Source organism: Amblyomma maculatum, chromosome 6 (genome assembly GCF_055883805.1).
Source record: "Amblyomma maculatum isolate TAMU_Amacu chromosome 6, ASM5588380v1, whole genome shotgun sequence".
NCBI classification, from domain to species: Eukaryota; Metazoa; Arthropoda; class Arachnida; order Ixodida; family Ixodidae; genus Amblyomma; species Amblyomma maculatum.
Genome location: NC_139349.1, coordinates 183,453,732 through 183,472,191, shown reverse-complemented (window position 1 = coordinate 183,472,191; position 18,460 = coordinate 183,453,732). Strand labels below are relative to the sequence as shown.

Here is an 18,460-nt window from a genome sequence, read left to right as displayed (position 1 = left end):
TACTACTCCCGATTTTTTGAGCTAGAACAGTTGCTGAGGACAGCTACAAATAACATAGCCCTAGTCTTAGGGCCAATGTTTGCACGGTATGGTGTTCCACGGACAATACGCACAGGCAACGAGGCGCAGTTCACTTCCACAGAGTTCAAAGAACTAGTGCATCACTGGGGAGCCTCACACACAACCTCAAGCCCTTACTACCCGCAGAGCATCGGTATGGCTGAGAGGGCTGTGCAGACAGCAAAGCAGCTTTTGAGGAATTCCAACATACACGAAGCGCTGCTTACCTACAGGGCCACACCCAGCGTGGAAGGGTTTTCACCAGGAGAACTCTTAATGAGTCGTCGTCTGAACACCACAGTACCAACCACTTCGAAGCTGCTAGCCCCGAAGTGGGACGACAGCGAATTCGGACAAAATAATGAAGTCTACAGAGCTCGTGCAAAAAGGTCATACGACACCCGGCACAAGGTACGGAGCCGAGAGCGCTTACCATCAGGCACAGCGGTGCGCATCCTCGCTGGAGCTGCATCACACGGCGTGGTAACACAGCCAACATCAGAACCAAGGTCCTACGTTGTACAAACCGACAAAGGACAAGCAAGACGTATAGCAAGACACCTGCAACCATTGCAGGACACGAACACCACAAGAAGTGGACGTGTTTGTAAGCAACCAGAACGCCTGGACCTGTGAGATCAAACCTTTAAAAAAAGGGGGGTGTTGTGGGGATGGATGGATGGATGGATGGAATATAGGAGCGTCCCCTTTGAAACGGGGTGGTAGCAGTAGCTATCATGCTCATTTTTCTCCCTATATCTTAATTATTGATTTAGAATGGTTAACTAAACCATCATTCTATTTATTAAATGTTGTTCCTACATTACTAACATTATGTCACTTCTCTGCTTTTAAGCCACCAATCTTCCAGTCGTTTTTTGCTAGTTTCCACCGCCGGTTTATTCACCCGGCCACTGTTATCTCTATACCCCAGAGCTTAAGGAACAGTGATTGCGCCTGCACCAACTTCCGGATGGATACCATTACATTCGAGTATAATATGGGCAATTGTTTCACTGGAGTTTCCACATACAGCACATGCGTCATCTCCATTGTTAAATTTCTTTTTGTAGCTGCGTGTTCTAAGGCACCCTGAACTAGCTTCAAAAAGTAGGGCACTGCCTCTTGAGTTATCAAAGAAATCTTCCTTCCTGATCTGCATTTTCCACTTTCGGTATAATTCCACACTCTGTTTCTTTTCCATCAAATTTATCCAATTTTTACCTTCTGTGTTTTTCACCTGTTGCCTAATGCTCTTTATTTCTCCGTCCTTGTTACTAGCACACTTACTAGTTAGTTTCCTAGTTCTTTTCCTCCATTGTGAGTCAACGCTTTTTAGGTACAGGTATTTAAATACTTTAGCGGCCATCTGTTACTGTCCAATTTCCTCAGGCGTTCCTCATATAATATTTTACTCTGAGCTTCCCGCACATCGAAAGATGCCCAGCCCATATCTCCCTGTACCGCCTCATTTGTAGTTTTGCCGTAGGCACGTAGTGCTAATCGTCCAACGGATCTCTGATTTGTTTCTAATGTCGACTGTACCTCTTAATTTAGGCACAAAACCGCATTTCCGAAAGTGTGTCCGGGCACCATAATTCCTTTCCAAATACCCCTCAAAACCTCATACCTATTGTATCCCCACAATGCTTTATGCTTCATTATCCCGGCATTCCTTCGCCCTTTGGCCTTAAGTGATTGCTCATGCTTTCCAATGTATGCCAATCCTTCGTTTACCCATACCCCCAGATATTTTATATTCTGCTACTCTAGGTATTTCAAGGCCTTGTATTTTAAGACCCTGATCAGTTGAGCCGTTGAAAATCATCAGACCCGACTTAACTGCGCTGAAACTGAAGCCTAGAGCGTCCTCTTCGTCTCCGCAATACTTAACTAGAGTTTGCAATTCTTCCAGACTCTCAGCTAGCAGCACAATATCGTCTGCATACATCAAACCGGGGAGGCGCTGCTCTACCGCCTTTCCACCTAATCTATATGACAGGTTAAAACCTAGATTACTGTCTTGCATCCTCCGTTCCAGGTGTATCATATAAAGCATGAACAGCACCGGTGACAGAGGACAGCCTTGTTTTAATCCTTTGCATACTTTGACATCCTCCGTACATCTTATCCCTTCCCACGTAATTTCTACTTTGTTATCCCGGTATATTTCCTGTAGGAACTCTATTATCTCATAACCGATACCTTTTTCTTTTAATATGTTCCACAGGAGTTCCCTGCTTACGTTGTCGTACGCCCGTTCATGTCCAGGAAGGCCAAATACAAAGGTCTATTTTCCACTCTAGATATTTCGATTCATTGGGTAAGCACGAACAGACTATCATCTAAGCGCCTACCATTTCTAAAGCCGTTCTGAAGTTCTCCGAGTATCTTGTTACTTTCAACCCATGCTTGCACCTTTAATTTCACCGCCTGCATGGCTAACCTGTACACAACAGATGTTATGGTAATCGAGGATTTTATGTGCATCCTGTCTCCTTTCCCTTTATGAGCGCCTCCTTTGTTTGTAACCATGGTGTTGACCTATATGCATGAATGAGCAGCCGTGATGGTAGGTACCCGTCTGTTGCAGAAGTTTGTAGCCCAACGCGCCGGGCGGAGGAGCAGTATCGCTCCCGAGAGGCGGCGCTGCCTGATGACGCAGCTATAAAGAGTGAGGAGGCTTGTTCTCTTCCCCTCATCGCGCGGCTGAGAGCAAAGATGTGCGATATCAACCGCGGGATGAGGGGAAGAGAACAAGCCACCTCACTCTTTATAGCTGCGTCACGAGGCCGCGGGCGCAGCGCCGCCTCTCGTGAGCGATACTACTCCTCCGCCTGGCACGTTGGGCTGCAAACTTCTGCAACAGACGGTACATCGCGCGCCCCTTGTCGAACACAACCAGCATTCCATTGAACGCATCAGAATTGACCGGCGCTCTGTAATACATTTACAGGAAAGGAAAGGAATCCCGCTATCATCCTCACGGTAGACCAGGGGAATTTATGACTACTGTTTCAGTTAGTTGGCTGGGGATCGAGGTTCCATTTCCGATGAAGGCTTCTCGAAAGAGTGACAGCATCTGCTGACAACGATAAGGCATTAAAGGCAAGTGAGACGTATATAAGCGATGAATGAAATGAAAAGGAGCTGCAAAGTAACAAGTTTCCTTACCATTCTCCTGTAGCATATGAAGGTCCCTTGTGTTGCCTCCGAAAAGTGTCCTCAGTGCAAGCTTTCTTCATGTGGAGACTATGATTTGGCCTCGGCAGTTTAAGCAGGTACCCTTGAGACTCGGAGGACTGTCACGCACATTACTCAATAAAATAAATTCTGGATAAAGAAGGATACCTAGCTTCTCCAAAACTTGCTTAATGCCCATGTGTCCTCTATTGAACCAAAGCAGCACGGCAACCCACCGACATGTGGTACAGCAGCTTTAAGCTAATGACTGACAGTTTCTGGAGTGGCGGTGCATCATTTGGGCACAGAAAAACTGCTGGAGGACTCGCGACATGCAAAAAGGTCTTTCTACCAGCCTGCAACGAGACAAAATTGATAGACGCTGTGTTTGAAACTCGTAGCCCATCATAAAAGCAGCTCAGTTCTGCCTATTGGTTTGTTGCGTCACTTGCTCACATCTCAAATTTTTATCCCTTCTAGTCGACATTCGAGGCTGGGGTTAATGGATATGCACCCTTTTAAAACATGCACCTATAGTACAAATAAAGCCTGCCCTGGTTAGACTAACCAATGTGCGTGTGCATCTTAAACATTACTTGGTGAGCAGCAGCAGTGAACTCTGCCACGCAAGTTGATGAAATCCTGAATGCAGCACGAAAACAGGTTCACAACGCCCACCCAACCTCTATGCATTCCTTAATAAGCAGGAATAATTTTGGGGTGTAAAAATTTTATTCACAGGAACTTTATACAAAAAGTGGCAAAATATCTTTGCACGAGCAGCTGCACTGAAAAAGCGAGAGCCGTACAAAATATCAAAGCGTGCCAATAAAAAATATATATAAAATAAAATGCAGCTGGCATGGTTGATGATCCACAAAACATACCATACACCATCCAAGCAATGCAGCAATTGCATTATGCTGTTCGAAATTCCATTGACATATTTTTTACCTTCATGCGAAACTTGGTAATATATAGATGCTGCACTGCAAACCATTGCGACCCTACACTGTGACATGTTCTCGCAAAAGCTGTGGGCCAAGAGAGCATTGCACAATATTCGCTGGGCATCAAAGAAACTGCCCTTTGTTGCAATTTAAATTCAGGAGTACAATTAGAAGGCACTACAAGACTACCATTATACTGGTTCATTTACAAGTTTGAAGTCATATCAGCAGGGCATGACAAACGTGCATAAAAAGCATCCTACGATCCCAATTTAAAAGTCAGAAGAGGTTATGAATATTACACGCAGCTATTCCCTACCGCCTAAATGTTGATTTTAAAAACTTTTTCACACTTGAAGGCGTGCGGGAAGTCTTGTGCTCCTTTTTTGGCTTCTGCGGAGTCTTGCTGCCTGGCGTTGGCTGAAAGTGAAAACGGCAACACCATGGAATCAATTGGGCCATAAGAATATACAGGCAAGAATAATAAAGTTGGAGTTCTGCAATAGAGCTCATTCGCTTTGAAAAATAGAAATAATTCCATAAAGTAAAAGGCCGCAAGGGCTCGGTGGTACAAGTGTGTTAGAGGGGGGTTTGGCCATAGTAGTAAATGTACTGCGTAGTAAGTCATGAGCCAAGACACTGTTGGACTTTTCAATTATTTATTTACCAGCTCATTTACACCAAGAAAGGCCACTGCGGCCAAGTTTTCAGCAATTTCAACCATGCTGGAAGAGCTGTACGGCACCAGTTTATGGAGTTTAACGACCCAAAGCAACTCAGGCTATGAAACGCCACAGTGAAGGACTCCAAACATTTCAACCGCCTGGGGCTCTTTACCATGCACTGACATTGCACACTACACATGTACCTTGCAGTTGAGTATTGACACTCACTGCTGCTATACTGCTGCCATGATGGAGAGAGTGCCGGTCTACAATGGGGACAGCTTGCAGTGACTATGCAGCCAGGACTACATAAGCAGGATTTTCATCATGGTGTTACTACGCCAAGTAGTTCTGACATATTCGGCCTGAGTTATGGCTTAAGTTTTGCCTTTACTCACAATAGTTTTGAGCCATCAACTACACTGAAATGTGTTCCTTCACAACACTCAAGGCGTAAGTGAATTTTGCAGTTAGTAAATATTCCTCACTATATACATTGTTGAAGCAAGTGCATTGTGAAAGTGGACAGAAGTTCGTGGATAGATGCTGCAGACATATACGCTTTGCAGGATTCCTGACAGATGGCACAGCCCTCTGCATTTGCATGGTGTATTGTACTGATGTCGTAATTGTCTACATTGATGTTGTACTGGTTAGTATCATAGTATTATCTTGATGCAATAATAATGCAAATAATTCTGTATTGGTATGACATTCCAAAACACAATACATGAAATTTCTGAAGGAATTATACCATAGCGCGACAGCACCATCTACACTGCTTGATGCAAAATATACACTGGAAGAGCCGCTGCGGATGTCAGACAGGTAGAGCCACAATCACCAATTATATTCACAGTTTCTGAAGGTATGGTATTATCCCTTGTTTTCCAGGTCACAACGATTGTACAATAAGAGGGCATAAAGTTACGGTGAGGATTAAGAGAGGCCTCAGCCTGTGCCGCTAAGTAGAGTGGCGCAGTATAAAAGGACAAAGTTAATGACACTTCAAGAAGAGGATGAGAATAAAGAGAAATCAACCTGAGCCATTATAGCAGGATTGATAGGAAAGAAAATCCAGGAGCAAAAGGAGATTGTCGAATCCCGGAGCTACCGGGAAGAGTTTGCTTGTACCTTCCCTTTCTTCAGCTTGCCATGGTCTGTTGGAGGGAGCATAGTGGTTCCTACCAGAGAGCCCTCACTGCTCTGACGGATCACAGCCGAGTTTGTGTAACTTAACAGGCCCGTTTAAGCGCTGCGCCACTAGTAGACTGAACCCTCGCTTTCCTCAGTCGGCATCTAATGTTGTCCTAGCAAAGACCCCGCCCATTAACGGAACCTTACCAAACCTATCCCTGTTTCTTGCCTTAAATACAACACCTTGTCACAAGAAAGGAAGCTTTCATCTATTTGCCACAACACTGCTGCGGAGTGAAACAGTGCATTTAGGCATTGTACCTTTTGGCTGCACAGCCACAGAAAGTAGCGGTAATTGTTGCAATATATTTTGAGGAGGACATACTGGTCGCAACTTGTGTAGGCCAACATGATGATACCACTCTTGGCAACCAGGGCAGCGGGGATAGGTTTGTAGGGTACACATAGAAAGAGTTGCCTACGAACAAGTACAGTATAAGCGCCAACTGCAGCAGCACAGGGGAAAGGCTGTGCAGTGGTATGGCACCTGCAGCAAAATTATTTGTTTCATTCTGGTGTTTCAAGCCGTTTTATCTCTGTGTTGTACAGTTGAACCCCGCAATAGTAAACTTGGATATTGTTACAAGTGCAAATCACGCACCAGTGGGCAACACCACTCCGGAATCGATGACCACCACTTAGCCACTCAACTACACATTCAACGTCGTCTTCGTCAACCCACCCCAGACACTTCGTTTTTCACTTGCTGAATGCAGCATGGTACATCATATAACATTACCCCTGCCGTAAAAGCACAGTTTCGGTGCGTTCTAGGTAAATGGAGCAAGGTGTGAATAATGCGGCTTTGGGCGTGTCACATGCACAATGTCGGAAGTTCATGATGCAGAAGACTTCGTGTTCAGAGGTTCGATTTCATATGTGACGTCGGTGACTCGGTGCAAGATATGGTAGGAGCCTGTGTAGAGTGGTAGAAGTTTTTCGCACAAGCCCACCGGCGGGGTGGGAGCCAGAGCAGAACGAGAGCCTGGAGCATACTGGTGACTGTTATAACAGGATTGCTGGGAGCCTTGGGAGGCAAAGAGCCTGCCACAAGCAATGTTGCGAGCATCATTAGCAGGTAGCGATGTATCAAAGGGGAGTAATGGGTGTCAGCCAAAGAGCAGATAAAGGGAAAGTAGCCAGCGGTATCATCACAAGAAGAGTTATAGGCGAATGTTATGATAGATAATGTTTATTTGAGTGTGCCTCAACAGCCAAGTGGCCTAAAGGAGCGCACACTAGGTCAGATACATCAGAACACTTAATAACATTTAAAACCAGGCATGAAAACAACAGTTAGGCAAATATGTCCGTGTCAATAAACGTTTTGTTATACAAGCTTTGTATACGAGTCATTGGACAGTTGATGTGCAAATCTGGATAAAATGTGTCAGAACATTTTGCAGCCTTAGCATGCGGCACACGAAAATTCAGTGACATCAGTAAGGCCTCACAGTTAATGAAACCACGCACAATTTTTTGCAAAAACTGCATGTCACGTATGAGTCGCCTGTCGCCAAGAGTACACATTTTGAGGTCTGCCAAGAGAGAATCGTAGTCGTAGAAACGGCGGCGTCCAATATATCTGTCATAAAAGATGCGTATGAACTTACGCTGGACATTTTCAATTTTTGCACAATAGGTGGCAGATAAGTTATTCCAGGCCACTGACGCGAACTCAAGACGCGGTCTCACAAGGGCACAGTATAGAGTGCGTAGACATTCGTGCCGTTGAAATTTTTTTGTTAGTCTAGAGATAAGACCAATATGTCTCAATGCGCGTAACACAATTGAATTTACATGCAATCTAAAATTAAGCCTTGAATCAACAACAACACCAAGGTCTCGTACATGGGCCACACGAGAAATATGATCCGACAAAAGTGTATAATCAAACACAACTGCGTCGCGTTTCCTAGTTAGAGACAAGACGGAAGTTTTCTTAATATTCAACTTTAAGCGATTCAACAAACACCATTTCTCGACGTTGTTAATGTCAGCTTGCAATTGGCGGCTGTCCTCAATATCTTCAATATTACGGAATAATTTGAAATCATCTGTGAAGAGCAAAATTCTCGAGTCCTTGACATGTAACGGCAAATCATTAACAAACACTAAAAACAACAGCAGTCCTAAGTTGGAACCTTGAGGCACTCCCGAAGATGATAGAAATTCGTTGGACACACAGCCGGAAAATCGGACCATGTTACGGCGGCTGCCAAGGTAGCTTTTGAGCCACCTACAGTACATGGGGCAAAGTCCGTATCTTTCCATCTTCATCAGAAGTACCTCATGGGAAACCGTATCGAAAGCTTTAGTCATGTCAAAGTAGATTGTGTCTACCTGACCGCGATTAAATAAATGTGGGCCAGTATAATCAAGAAAGCTGCATAAATTCGTTTCCACAGATCGACCTTTTAAAAACCCGTGCTGCAGAATTGAGATCTTCTGCTTGAAGTATGAGCCCATGCGTTTGTACATAACCATTTCAAAAACTTTCGCAAAAGAACAAATCAGTGACACAGGTCAAAAGTTGTTCACATCACAAGCATCGCCAGACTTGAATACAGGAACAACTACTGACAATTTCCAATGACAAGAAAAAACACCAGTTCGCAATGATAAGTTGAACAAACGTGCTAAAACAGGGCCAAAAATGTCAGCGCATCCTTTGATTACGAAGCTAGGAATTTCATCAACTCCAGTTGAAAGTTTTGGCTTAAGTTTCTGAATCGCCAAAAGAACCTCATGCTCGGTAACATTATCATAATAAGCCAAACAGTCAGCGCTGTCTTCAGAAGTGATAAGAGCTGGTGCGTTATCATGGCGCACAAAACAAGAGATGAAGTGATCAGCAAAAGCTTGGCACACATCTTGAGGTTTAAAACAGATACCATCGCGTGTCTTTATCACAGCAGCACTAACCTTATCATTTCGTTGCTTGCGCACAAAATCCCAAAAACTGTTTGGTTCCTTTTTGAAGTTCTGTTCAAGAAGTTTGTGGTACTCGGCTTCATCACGTGCAATCAGTTTTTTCACAATTTTTCTGCACAATAAATATCTTTGGTACCAATACTCACTTTCTGATTTCACGTAGAGTTTATGATACTTCTGTTTTTTCTTCAAGTAATGCCTCAAATCGCGCGAGAACCAGCAAGGAAATCTACACTTCTTCGATTTACAGCGTGGTATACATGTTTTGGTATACATACAAGATGCAGCGGTGGCGTAGCGGCAGAACATCCGCCTCGCATGCAAGAGGACCGGGGTTCAAATCCCGGTGCCGCGCAATTCTCCACCGGATTAAAAAAAAAAAAAATCCGCGTGTCGATGGAATTGCATAAACAGGTTTGGGGTGCGACCTGATGCCGGTGAACACCTTCGGCAACGCACTCCCTCACCAGAACAGGAGTTGGCCACCCTGGTGCAGTAATTGGCCGCAACCTCTCATGATAAGCTCCATAAAACCCCGGCCCTCAGTCACCAGCGGCTGCGGAACAACTGACCACGGCGGCGGTCAGACCTGTGACGCAGCAGGGGGTGCTAAGAAAGCCTGGCTCCGCTGGACAGGCCGCCATTGGACACTGACCCTGGCAACGTTTAATGCTAGAACCCTAGCTAGTGAAGCTAGTTTAGCAGTGCTGTTAGAGGAACTAGAGGGCATGAAATGGGATGTCATAGGGCTTAGTGAGGTTAGGAGGCCAAATGAGGCATATACTGTACTGAAGGATGGGCATGTACTGTGTTATCGAGGTTTACCAGAGAGGCGACAACTAGGAGTAGGTTTCCTTGTCAATAAGTATATAGCGGGTAATATAGATGAATTCTATAGTATTAATGAGAGGGTTGCAGGCATCGTAATTAGGCTTAATAAGCGGTATAAACTGAAGGTTGTGCAGGCCTATGCACCTACATGTAGTTATGATGACCAGGCAGTTGAAAGCTTCTACGAAGATGTAGAATCGGCAATGCGAAAAGTAAAGACGCAATATACTGTACTAATGGGCGACTTCAATGCCAAGATAGGGAAAAAGCAAGCAGGAGACAAGGCAGTCGGTGACTATGGCATTGGTTCTAGGAATAGCAGGGGGGAGTTACTAGTTGAGTTTGCAGAGCGCAATAACTTACGAATCATGAATACCTTCTTCAGCAAACGAAAGAACCGGAAATGGACATGGAAAAGTCCGAACGGGGAGACTAAAAATGAAATAGACTTCATAATGTGTTCAACCCCCGCCATTATGCAAGATGTAGAGGTAATCGGGAAAGTGAGATGCAGTGACCACAGGATGGTGAGGTCCCGAATTAGCCTAAATCTGAAGAAGGAACGCAACAGATTAGTAAGAAAGAAACCCATCAACGAATTAGCGGGGAGGGGGAGGGCAGAAGAGTTCAGGATCTCGCTACAGAATAGGTATTCATCTCTAACTGAGGATGGCGACATTACCCTTGAGGCAAGGAACAATAGTTTCAGAAATATCATTACTGAGTGCGCGGTAGAAGTAGGCGGTAGGAAAGTTAGAGAGGATACCGGTAAGCTGTCTAAGGAGACGAAAGATTTGATTAAGAAACGCCAGAGAATGAAAGCTTCCAATCCAACAGACCGGATCGAATTGGCCGAGATATCAAAGCTAATCAATAAGCGCAAGGTGGCCGATATAAGGAAGTATAACATGGAGAAAATTGAGCATGCTGTAAAGAACGGGGGAAGCCTTAAAGCGGTAAAGAAGAAATTGGGCATAGGCAAAAACCAGATGTATGCAATAAGGGACAAGGCGGGCAACGTCATCACGAATATGGATAAGATAGTCAAAGTTGCCGAGGAATTCTATACAAATCTCTACAGTAGCCAAAGTAGTCAGGACCGTAATGAGATTGGCGGTAGGGAAAAACATTCAGACGTTCCACCAGTGACGAAGGACGAGGTCAAGAAAGCATTAGAAACTATGAAAAGGGGGAAATCAGCTGGAGAGGATCAGATAACTACGGATTTGCTAAAGGACGGGGGGGATATCGTGTTAGAAAAACTGGCCACCTTGTATACGCAGTGCCTGGTGTCATCGACGGTACCGGAACCATGGAAAAATGCAAACATTATCCTCATTCATAAGAAAGGGGACTCTAAGGACCTTAAAAATTACAGACCAATCAGCTTACTGTCTGTTACGTATAAGGTATTTACTAAAGTAATCGCTAATAGAATCAGAACAACCTTAGACTTCAATCAATCAAAGGATCAAGCAGGGTTTCGGAAACGGTACTCTACTATCGATCATATCCATACCGTCAATCAGGTGATAGAAAAATGCTCGGAATATAACCAGCCCTTATACATAGCATTCATTGATTACGAAAAAGCATTTGACTCAGTTGAAACCTCGGCGGTGATGCAGGCATTGCGAACTCAGGGGGTAGACGAGCCGTACGTGAAAGTGCTGGAAGATATATACAGTGGCTGCACAGCAACCATAGTTCTGCATAAAGAAAGTAACAAAATTCCCATAAAGAAAGGTGTTAGGCAAGGAGACACAATCTCCCCAGTACTATTCACAGCTTGCTTAGAGGAAATATTCAGAGACTTGGAATGGGAGCAGTTAGGGATAAGGGTAGATGGAGAATACCTCAGTAATCTGCGATTTGCTGATGACATTGCCTTGCTAAGCAACTCGGGAGATGAACTACAAATAATGATTGATGACCTAGACAGGAAAAGTAGAAAGATAGGCTTGAAAATCAATATGCAGAAGACTAAGGTAATGTTCAACAGCCTCGGGAAGGAACAGCAGTTTACATTAGGTAGCGAAGTACTGGAAGTAGTAAGCGAATATGTCTACTTAGGACAGGTAGTAACCGCAGATCCGGACCATGAAAAGGAAATAACAAGAAGAATAAGATTGGGATGGAGCGCATTTGGCAGGCACTCGCAGATTATGTCTAGCAGCTTACCGGTATCGCTAAAGAGGAAAGTATATAACAGTTGCATCTTACCTGTACTCACCTATGGCGCTGAAACGTGGAGGCTAACCAAGAGAGTTCTACTTAGGTTGAGGACAACCCAGAGGGCTATGGAACGAAAAATGGTAGGGGTAACATTAAGAGATAGGAAGCGTGCAGAGTGGGTCAGAGAAATAACTCAAGTTACCGACATTCTAGTGGAAATTAAGAAGAAGAAATGGACATGGGCAGGACATGTAGTGCGAAGAGAGGATAACCGATGGTCGCTTAGGGTAACAAACTGGATTCCAAGGGAAGGAAAGCGCAGCAGGGGGCGGCAGAAAGTTAGGTGGGCGGATGAGATTAAGAAGTTCGCAGGGGTCAAGTGGATGCAGCTAGCACAGAACCGGGTTAAGTGGAGAAATATGGGAGAGGCCTTCGCCCTGCAGTGGGTATAGTCAGGCTGATGATGATGATGATGATGATACATGTTTTCATTATACCCTGTACAACTGATGTAAGTAGCTCGACGCCTGTGTTTACATCATCAATCTCAAGCAATTCAGACCAGTCGTAGGCCTGAAGATCATTGTACAGCTTCAGGTAATTGCCATACGCGTATCTAAATTTTTCTGGCACCATCTCACGCACTGGACGAAAAGACAAAAAGAACGACAAGGTAAACGGGCAATGATATTTGTCTATCAGAACAAGAGGATCGCGCACCGCTTGCAAGCCGAAAAGAGGCACATTAGATAGAATTAGGTCTAAAATGTTTCCAGCACAGTTCTTCATTGCATTGCATTGATGTAAACCATGGAAATTACTAAAATCAATTAAACATTCGGCTTTTTCTCAAGTTGCTGTGCAGTCACTAGTGACCAAACCAGTGGACCAATCGACCTTAGGAAGATTAAAGTCTCCGTAAATGTGAACCTTGTATTTCGAAAAATCGATTTTTTCCCCAATATCTAAGAAATGATCGGTAAAAACGTTAGGAGCAGAATTTGGTGGAAAGTAGTAACAGCCAACTAGATAGTGCGATTTGTCACACGTTGGAATTTCCAACCACACACATTCTTCGTATGTCTCCAGGTCTGGTCTCCTAAATGCATTTAGCAAAGAACGGCAGGCTATCAGAACTCCGCCCCAGTATTTAATCTTGTCAGAATAGACCCTGTCGGCCCTGAAGACAGCATACTCATCTGTGAAATAAGACGCACTTGAACATGATGAGTTTAGCCACGTTTCTGTCAGGCATATAATGTCATACTCACATTCGTATGCATTCGCGAAGAGAGCTTCCGTTTTAGTTCGCAGCCCTCTCGTGTTTTGGTAATACAGCTTAATTTCCTGTGCCATTTTCGGATGTAGCTAGAGCACCATTAGGGTCTTCGAAGCGCCGTGAGGACCACAGCTTTCCATAGAAAGGGCGAAATACACAACCATCAGGCCACACTTCCGGATTGTTCACAAGCTCAAATAAATGCTCATCCAGAGAAACGTGAAATGAGCAATATGTATCGTACTTCGTTTTGAGTTTCGTGCAAGTAACAACTTTGTCACCTATTGTATTCGCCAAAAGTTCCTGTATGTCCGACGCCGTTGTTGTCGGGTCCAGGCGAGAAACAAATAAGCTTTTCTTCGCCAGTAGTTTGGGCGCTACTTTAAGCATGGATTGCTTAGATGTGCCAAACGTTGCTCGAGGCCGAGAAGGTTGGCTCACCGCTTTCAACGGGCGTGGCAGATGAGTACTCCGGTCCTGAGCAGGAGGCTTCGGAGGAGGGGCCGACATTCCAGCGGGAAGATTTACCGCCACAGCTGAAGCGTAGTTGCGAGATTCCGAGCAGTCAGAATTCGAACACTCACACTGGCTGGCGGTACGAACAGATGCACTCAGGCCACTCAAAGATTCCCGCAGGAGCGCGTTTTCCGCACGAAGCCGTCGCACCTCATCCGTCAATGCATCCATTCGACTAGCCATTTCCCGTAGCATTAAAATAACACTCGAGGAAGCACTGACGGAATCTGAATCTTGAAAAACCAGGGAAGAGCGTTGCGCTTCGGGGGGCGTTTCCGTGTTGCTAGTTCCGCAGATAAGCCCCTCTGCCGAAGGATCACGCCGCTTCACGCAATGAACACATTTGTACTTGCTGGCCCCAGATTCCATTAGGATGTTGTATTCCTCGGCCTGTATGTTGATGCATTTGCAGTGAAAACGCTGTTTGCAAGACGCGCACGGCAAAAATTGCTGCCTACCACGAATGGGCTGGGAGCAGCGCGCACATGCATCCGCATCGGCCGCCATAATGCCCCAATCCCGATGGTTGCCGGAGACGTACATTGATAACCTATCTGTGAGCGTACGGTTGAGGCGTTCTGTGAGGCTGTTGGTCTGAGGATGATAGACGGTGGTAAATGTTTGTGGCGGACGGTGCACAAACGGAGTAGCTCGTCAACCACTCTGGAGAGGAAGCAGCGACCACAATCTGTGAGTAGCTCATGAGGGGCACTGTGTTGTAGTATCACGTCGTAGAGGGGGACATCAGCAACATCTGTAGCGCAGCTAGTCGGGATTGCACTGGTAATAGCGTAACGCGTAGCATAATCAGTCGCGACGGTAATCCATTTGTTGTCTGAGGCAGAGACTGGGAAGTGTCCAAGCAAATCGACACCAACATGAAAAAACGGGTCATTCGGGATGGAGGCTGGCTGCAGGTGTCCAGATGGCAATACGGATGTTTTTTTTCAACGCTGGCACAGCTCACATGCGGCCGCATAATGCTGGACTGAGCGATAGAGACTCGGCCAGTAAAAACGTTGGCGCATGCTGTCATACGTGCGGGACACGCCAAGATGTCCAGCGGTGGGAGCATCATGAAATTGATCCAGGATGGTGGAGTGCAGATGTTTCGGAATGACGAGTAAGAGCTCAGCGCCATCAGGTTGCATATTGCGGCGGTATAGTGCGTCTCTTTGAAGAACGAACATGGCGAGGGCAGGATGAGACTGGCCGGTAGTCAGAAAGTTGATGATAGACCGGAGCGCAGAGCCCAAGCGTTGTTCGTTGGCCATGTTAATAAAGGCAGGATGCATGCGCCAATGTCACAGTCCGTAGAGCTAGGAAGATCGACAGGGTGGCAGGACAAGCAGTCTGCATCTTGGTGTAGTCAGAAAGTTGATGATAGACCGGAGCGCAGAGCCCAAGCGTTGTTCGTTGGCCATGTTAATAAAGGCAGGATGCATGCGCCAATGTCACAGTCCGTAGAGCTAGGAAGATCGACAGGGTGGCAGGACAAGCAGTCTGCATCTTGGTGAAGCCGACCAGACTTATAAACCACGGAAGAGGTGTATTCTTGCCACCTTAACGTCCAGTAGGGTCTTTGAGTGAAGAAAGCCAGCACAAGGCATGGTGGTTCGTGATAACAATAAAGGGTCACCCAAACAAATAAGGGCGGAATTTCGCAATAGCCCAAACAAGAGCTAGGCACTCCATTTCTGTGATAGAGTAATTTTGTTCTGTCGTAGATAGTGGGCGGCTGGCATACACAATTACTCTAGTGTGGCCGTGGTATCGCTGAGCGAGGATAGCTCCAATGCCGTGACCACTTGCATCAGTGCGGAGTTCGGTAGGGCAGGGTAACAAGGTTAAAATGGGCCAAGAGGATTGGTGAGAGCAGCGATAAGTTCGAAGAAAGCAGCAGCTTGGTCAGGGCCCCAAAAGAAAGGTGCATCTTTTTTCAGTAGGGTGGTGAGAGGGCGAGCAAGGGCTACGAAGTTCTGGACGAAATGATAGAAATACAAACACAAACCGAGAAAACTCCGATCACTAGATCAATGTGGCGAGGGAAAAGTACGAATGGTGCGGATCTTATCGGGGTCAGGCAGAACACCAGTAGCATTCACTAGGTGGCAAAGAACTTTGATTTCCCGATGGCCGAAAATGCATTTCTTGGAGTTGAGTTGAAGGCCAGCACGGCGGAATAGCTCGAGAATGGTAGAAAGGCGAGAGAGGTGGCTGTCAAAAGTGGACGAGAAAACAATGACGTCGTCTAAGTAACACTGACAAGTCACCCAAGTGGATGACAAGTGGATGACAAGTCATCCACTTGAAGCCGCGCAGCAATGAGTCCGTCATCAGTTCGAAAGTTGCAGGGGCATTACATAGGCCAAAAGGCATGACTTTAAATTGGTAGAGGCCGTCAGGAGTGATAAATGCCATTTTTTCTGGTCAACTTGTTGAGGTGGTGATAGTCGATGCAGAATCTCCAGCTCCTATTTTTCTTCCTTGCTAGTACAACAGGTGACGCCCAGGGACTGTTCGAAGGCTCAATGATGTCGGCCAGTATCTTGTTGACTTCATGTTGAATCACCTGGCGCTCGGAAAGAGATACGATATGGTCGCTTGTGAATAGGAGCAGCGACTGCATTTCTTGGAGTTGAGTTGAAGGGCCGGCGTGGCAGAATAGCTAGAGAATGGTAGAAAGGAGAGAGAGGTGGCTGTCAAAAGTGGACGATAAAACAATGACATCGTCTAAGTAACACAGACAAGTCGTCCGCTTGAAGCCATGCAGCAACAAGTCTGTCATCCGTTCGAAAGTTGCAGGGGCGATACATAGGCCAAAAGGCATGACTTTAAATTGGTAGAGGCCGTCAGGAGTGATACATGCCGTTTTTTTCTGGTCAACTTCACTCTCGCAGGCTCCTCAAATCCCAAGGCAGCTGACAACGTTCGGATCTCGGAGGTCGTCAAAATCGCTGGACAGTCGAAAACCACGTAGCTGATTGTTTCTGCCGACGCTCCACAGATGGCGCAAGTTTGCCTGTTGCGCAGAGGGAGTTGTGTATGAAGTGAGTTTCACATGCGGGAAGACCTACATAAACCAAACGGGAAGGTGCCTAAATACCCGCTTACGTGACCACAACACTTCATTGAAGGGCGCCCCATCCTCAAATCTTGCTCTGCGTTGCAGAAACTGTCCGCTTAACAACCAACTGAATTGTTCTGAAAAGTCATGGGTTCCCCTTTTTAATGAAACCAAAATTCTGAACAAACACAAAGATAAACTAACAAGAGAAATCAGTGAAGCGTTTCATATTCATAAAAATCATGACTCGTGCGCGAGCACCCCTTCTGTACCTGGTTCATGACAGTGAATTAATATATCTTGATTCAAAAGACTGAGTTATCTGTTTGGCGGTTCGAGTTGCACATGCACTCTTGGTTGCGAAAAGAGTATATTTTGTGTGTTTCTTTCTAATAAACTGCAGTTGATAGACAGCGCAGGTGTTGTATTCTTCCTTGTCCTTTCGTCTCCGCGCTGTACCTGCGTACCTGCGCTCAGAAGCTTAGCCTACAGGCCTCCACTCCGTGTTGCAGAAAAAGTGCTGCACCCAATGCAAAGGAGTCAGTGACAGCTTTATAGGTAGAGATGGATCAAAAATAGCAAGTACAGAAGCTTGCGTCAGCATTTAATTTAGATCAGCCCACTCGACGTCGTGTGCTTAAGAATGCTTGCTAAATTTGGCAAGTACTTGCTGAAATAGTTAACTGTAGCTAGTCTCTGGCTCTACCAGTTCTGGGTTTGATGCCCCTTATTCTGCCTCCAAGGGAGTCTACTTGTTTAGCGCCCAGTTAAGTGTGAGGCCAAGGCCTTGTAAAGACTTCCCTGGTGCTCTTCCCATGAGGAACCCCAGTACAAAATGTTGTCGATGTAGATGCGTACGCCAGGTAGCCCATCGAAAATTTTAGTCGTTGTTCTTTGAAATATTTCTGGAGCCGATGCAATGCTGAAGGGTAGCAGCCTTACAGGGGCACAGTGACGTTCGTCAGGCCGCTAATTCCAGCTGACCTCTAGGTTCTTTGCACCGTGCCGATGTCAGTTCAAAAAGAATTACAAAAATCGGCGCACGGAAACAAGTTATTCGGTTTATAAAATTCTAAAAATACAAGAAAAAAAGAACAGTGCGTCTGAGCTGGTGTGAAAGGGAGCCCCTCTCCCACTTCACTCACCCAGCGCCCGACTTAGGCAGAACCTATGAGAAACTCAGCTTTCTGCTGACATGTCGGAAGCTATCCACCATGGTTGCCTGTCCAACTCAACCTTTAGCTGCGCTTTTTGGTAGCTTCGTTACCATGGTAACAGCAACCACGTGTGTTGCATGACTGCTGAGGTGTCTGATCTCACATTCCAGCCCTTCAACAAGGTTGATGACTGGGCACGTTGGTATGGGTTCATACTTAACCAGCTAAAAGTCGAGACACAGCAAAGAGCCTGTGACACAGGCCCAGCCTTGTCCTGTCCTCCTCTTTGCTGTGTCTCGTCTTTTGGCTGGTTAAGTATGATTCCAGCCCTTGTTTACGCTGATGATTTTGCTATTATGGCGAAACTCGCCGGAATGCCATTTTGGCATTCCTCTGGTGTTTATCGCTGGTGCTGCCGTGGATCACTCGAGCGCTACCTGTGTAAA

At 45.7% G+C, this 18,460-nt stretch overlaps 1 protein-coding gene across 3 annotated transcripts in view; it reads right to left on the bottom strand.

Annotated features, from left to right (window-relative positions):
• Positions 1–3,962: 3,962 nt before the first annotated feature.
• Positions 3,963–18,460, bottom strand: part of LOC146187532 (uncharacterized) — a 291,822-nt gene continuing 277,324 nt past the window's right edge. For all 3 annotated transcript variants that reach the window (XM_084607738.1, XM_084607740.1, XM_084607741.1), the window contains one exon: positions 3,963–4,613. In XM_084607738.1, coding sequence (XP_084463864.1) covers positions 4,509–4,613 — 105 coding nt within the window. In that variant the 3' untranslated portion in view covers positions 3,963–4,508. The remainder of the gene's footprint in view (positions 4,614–18,460) is intronic.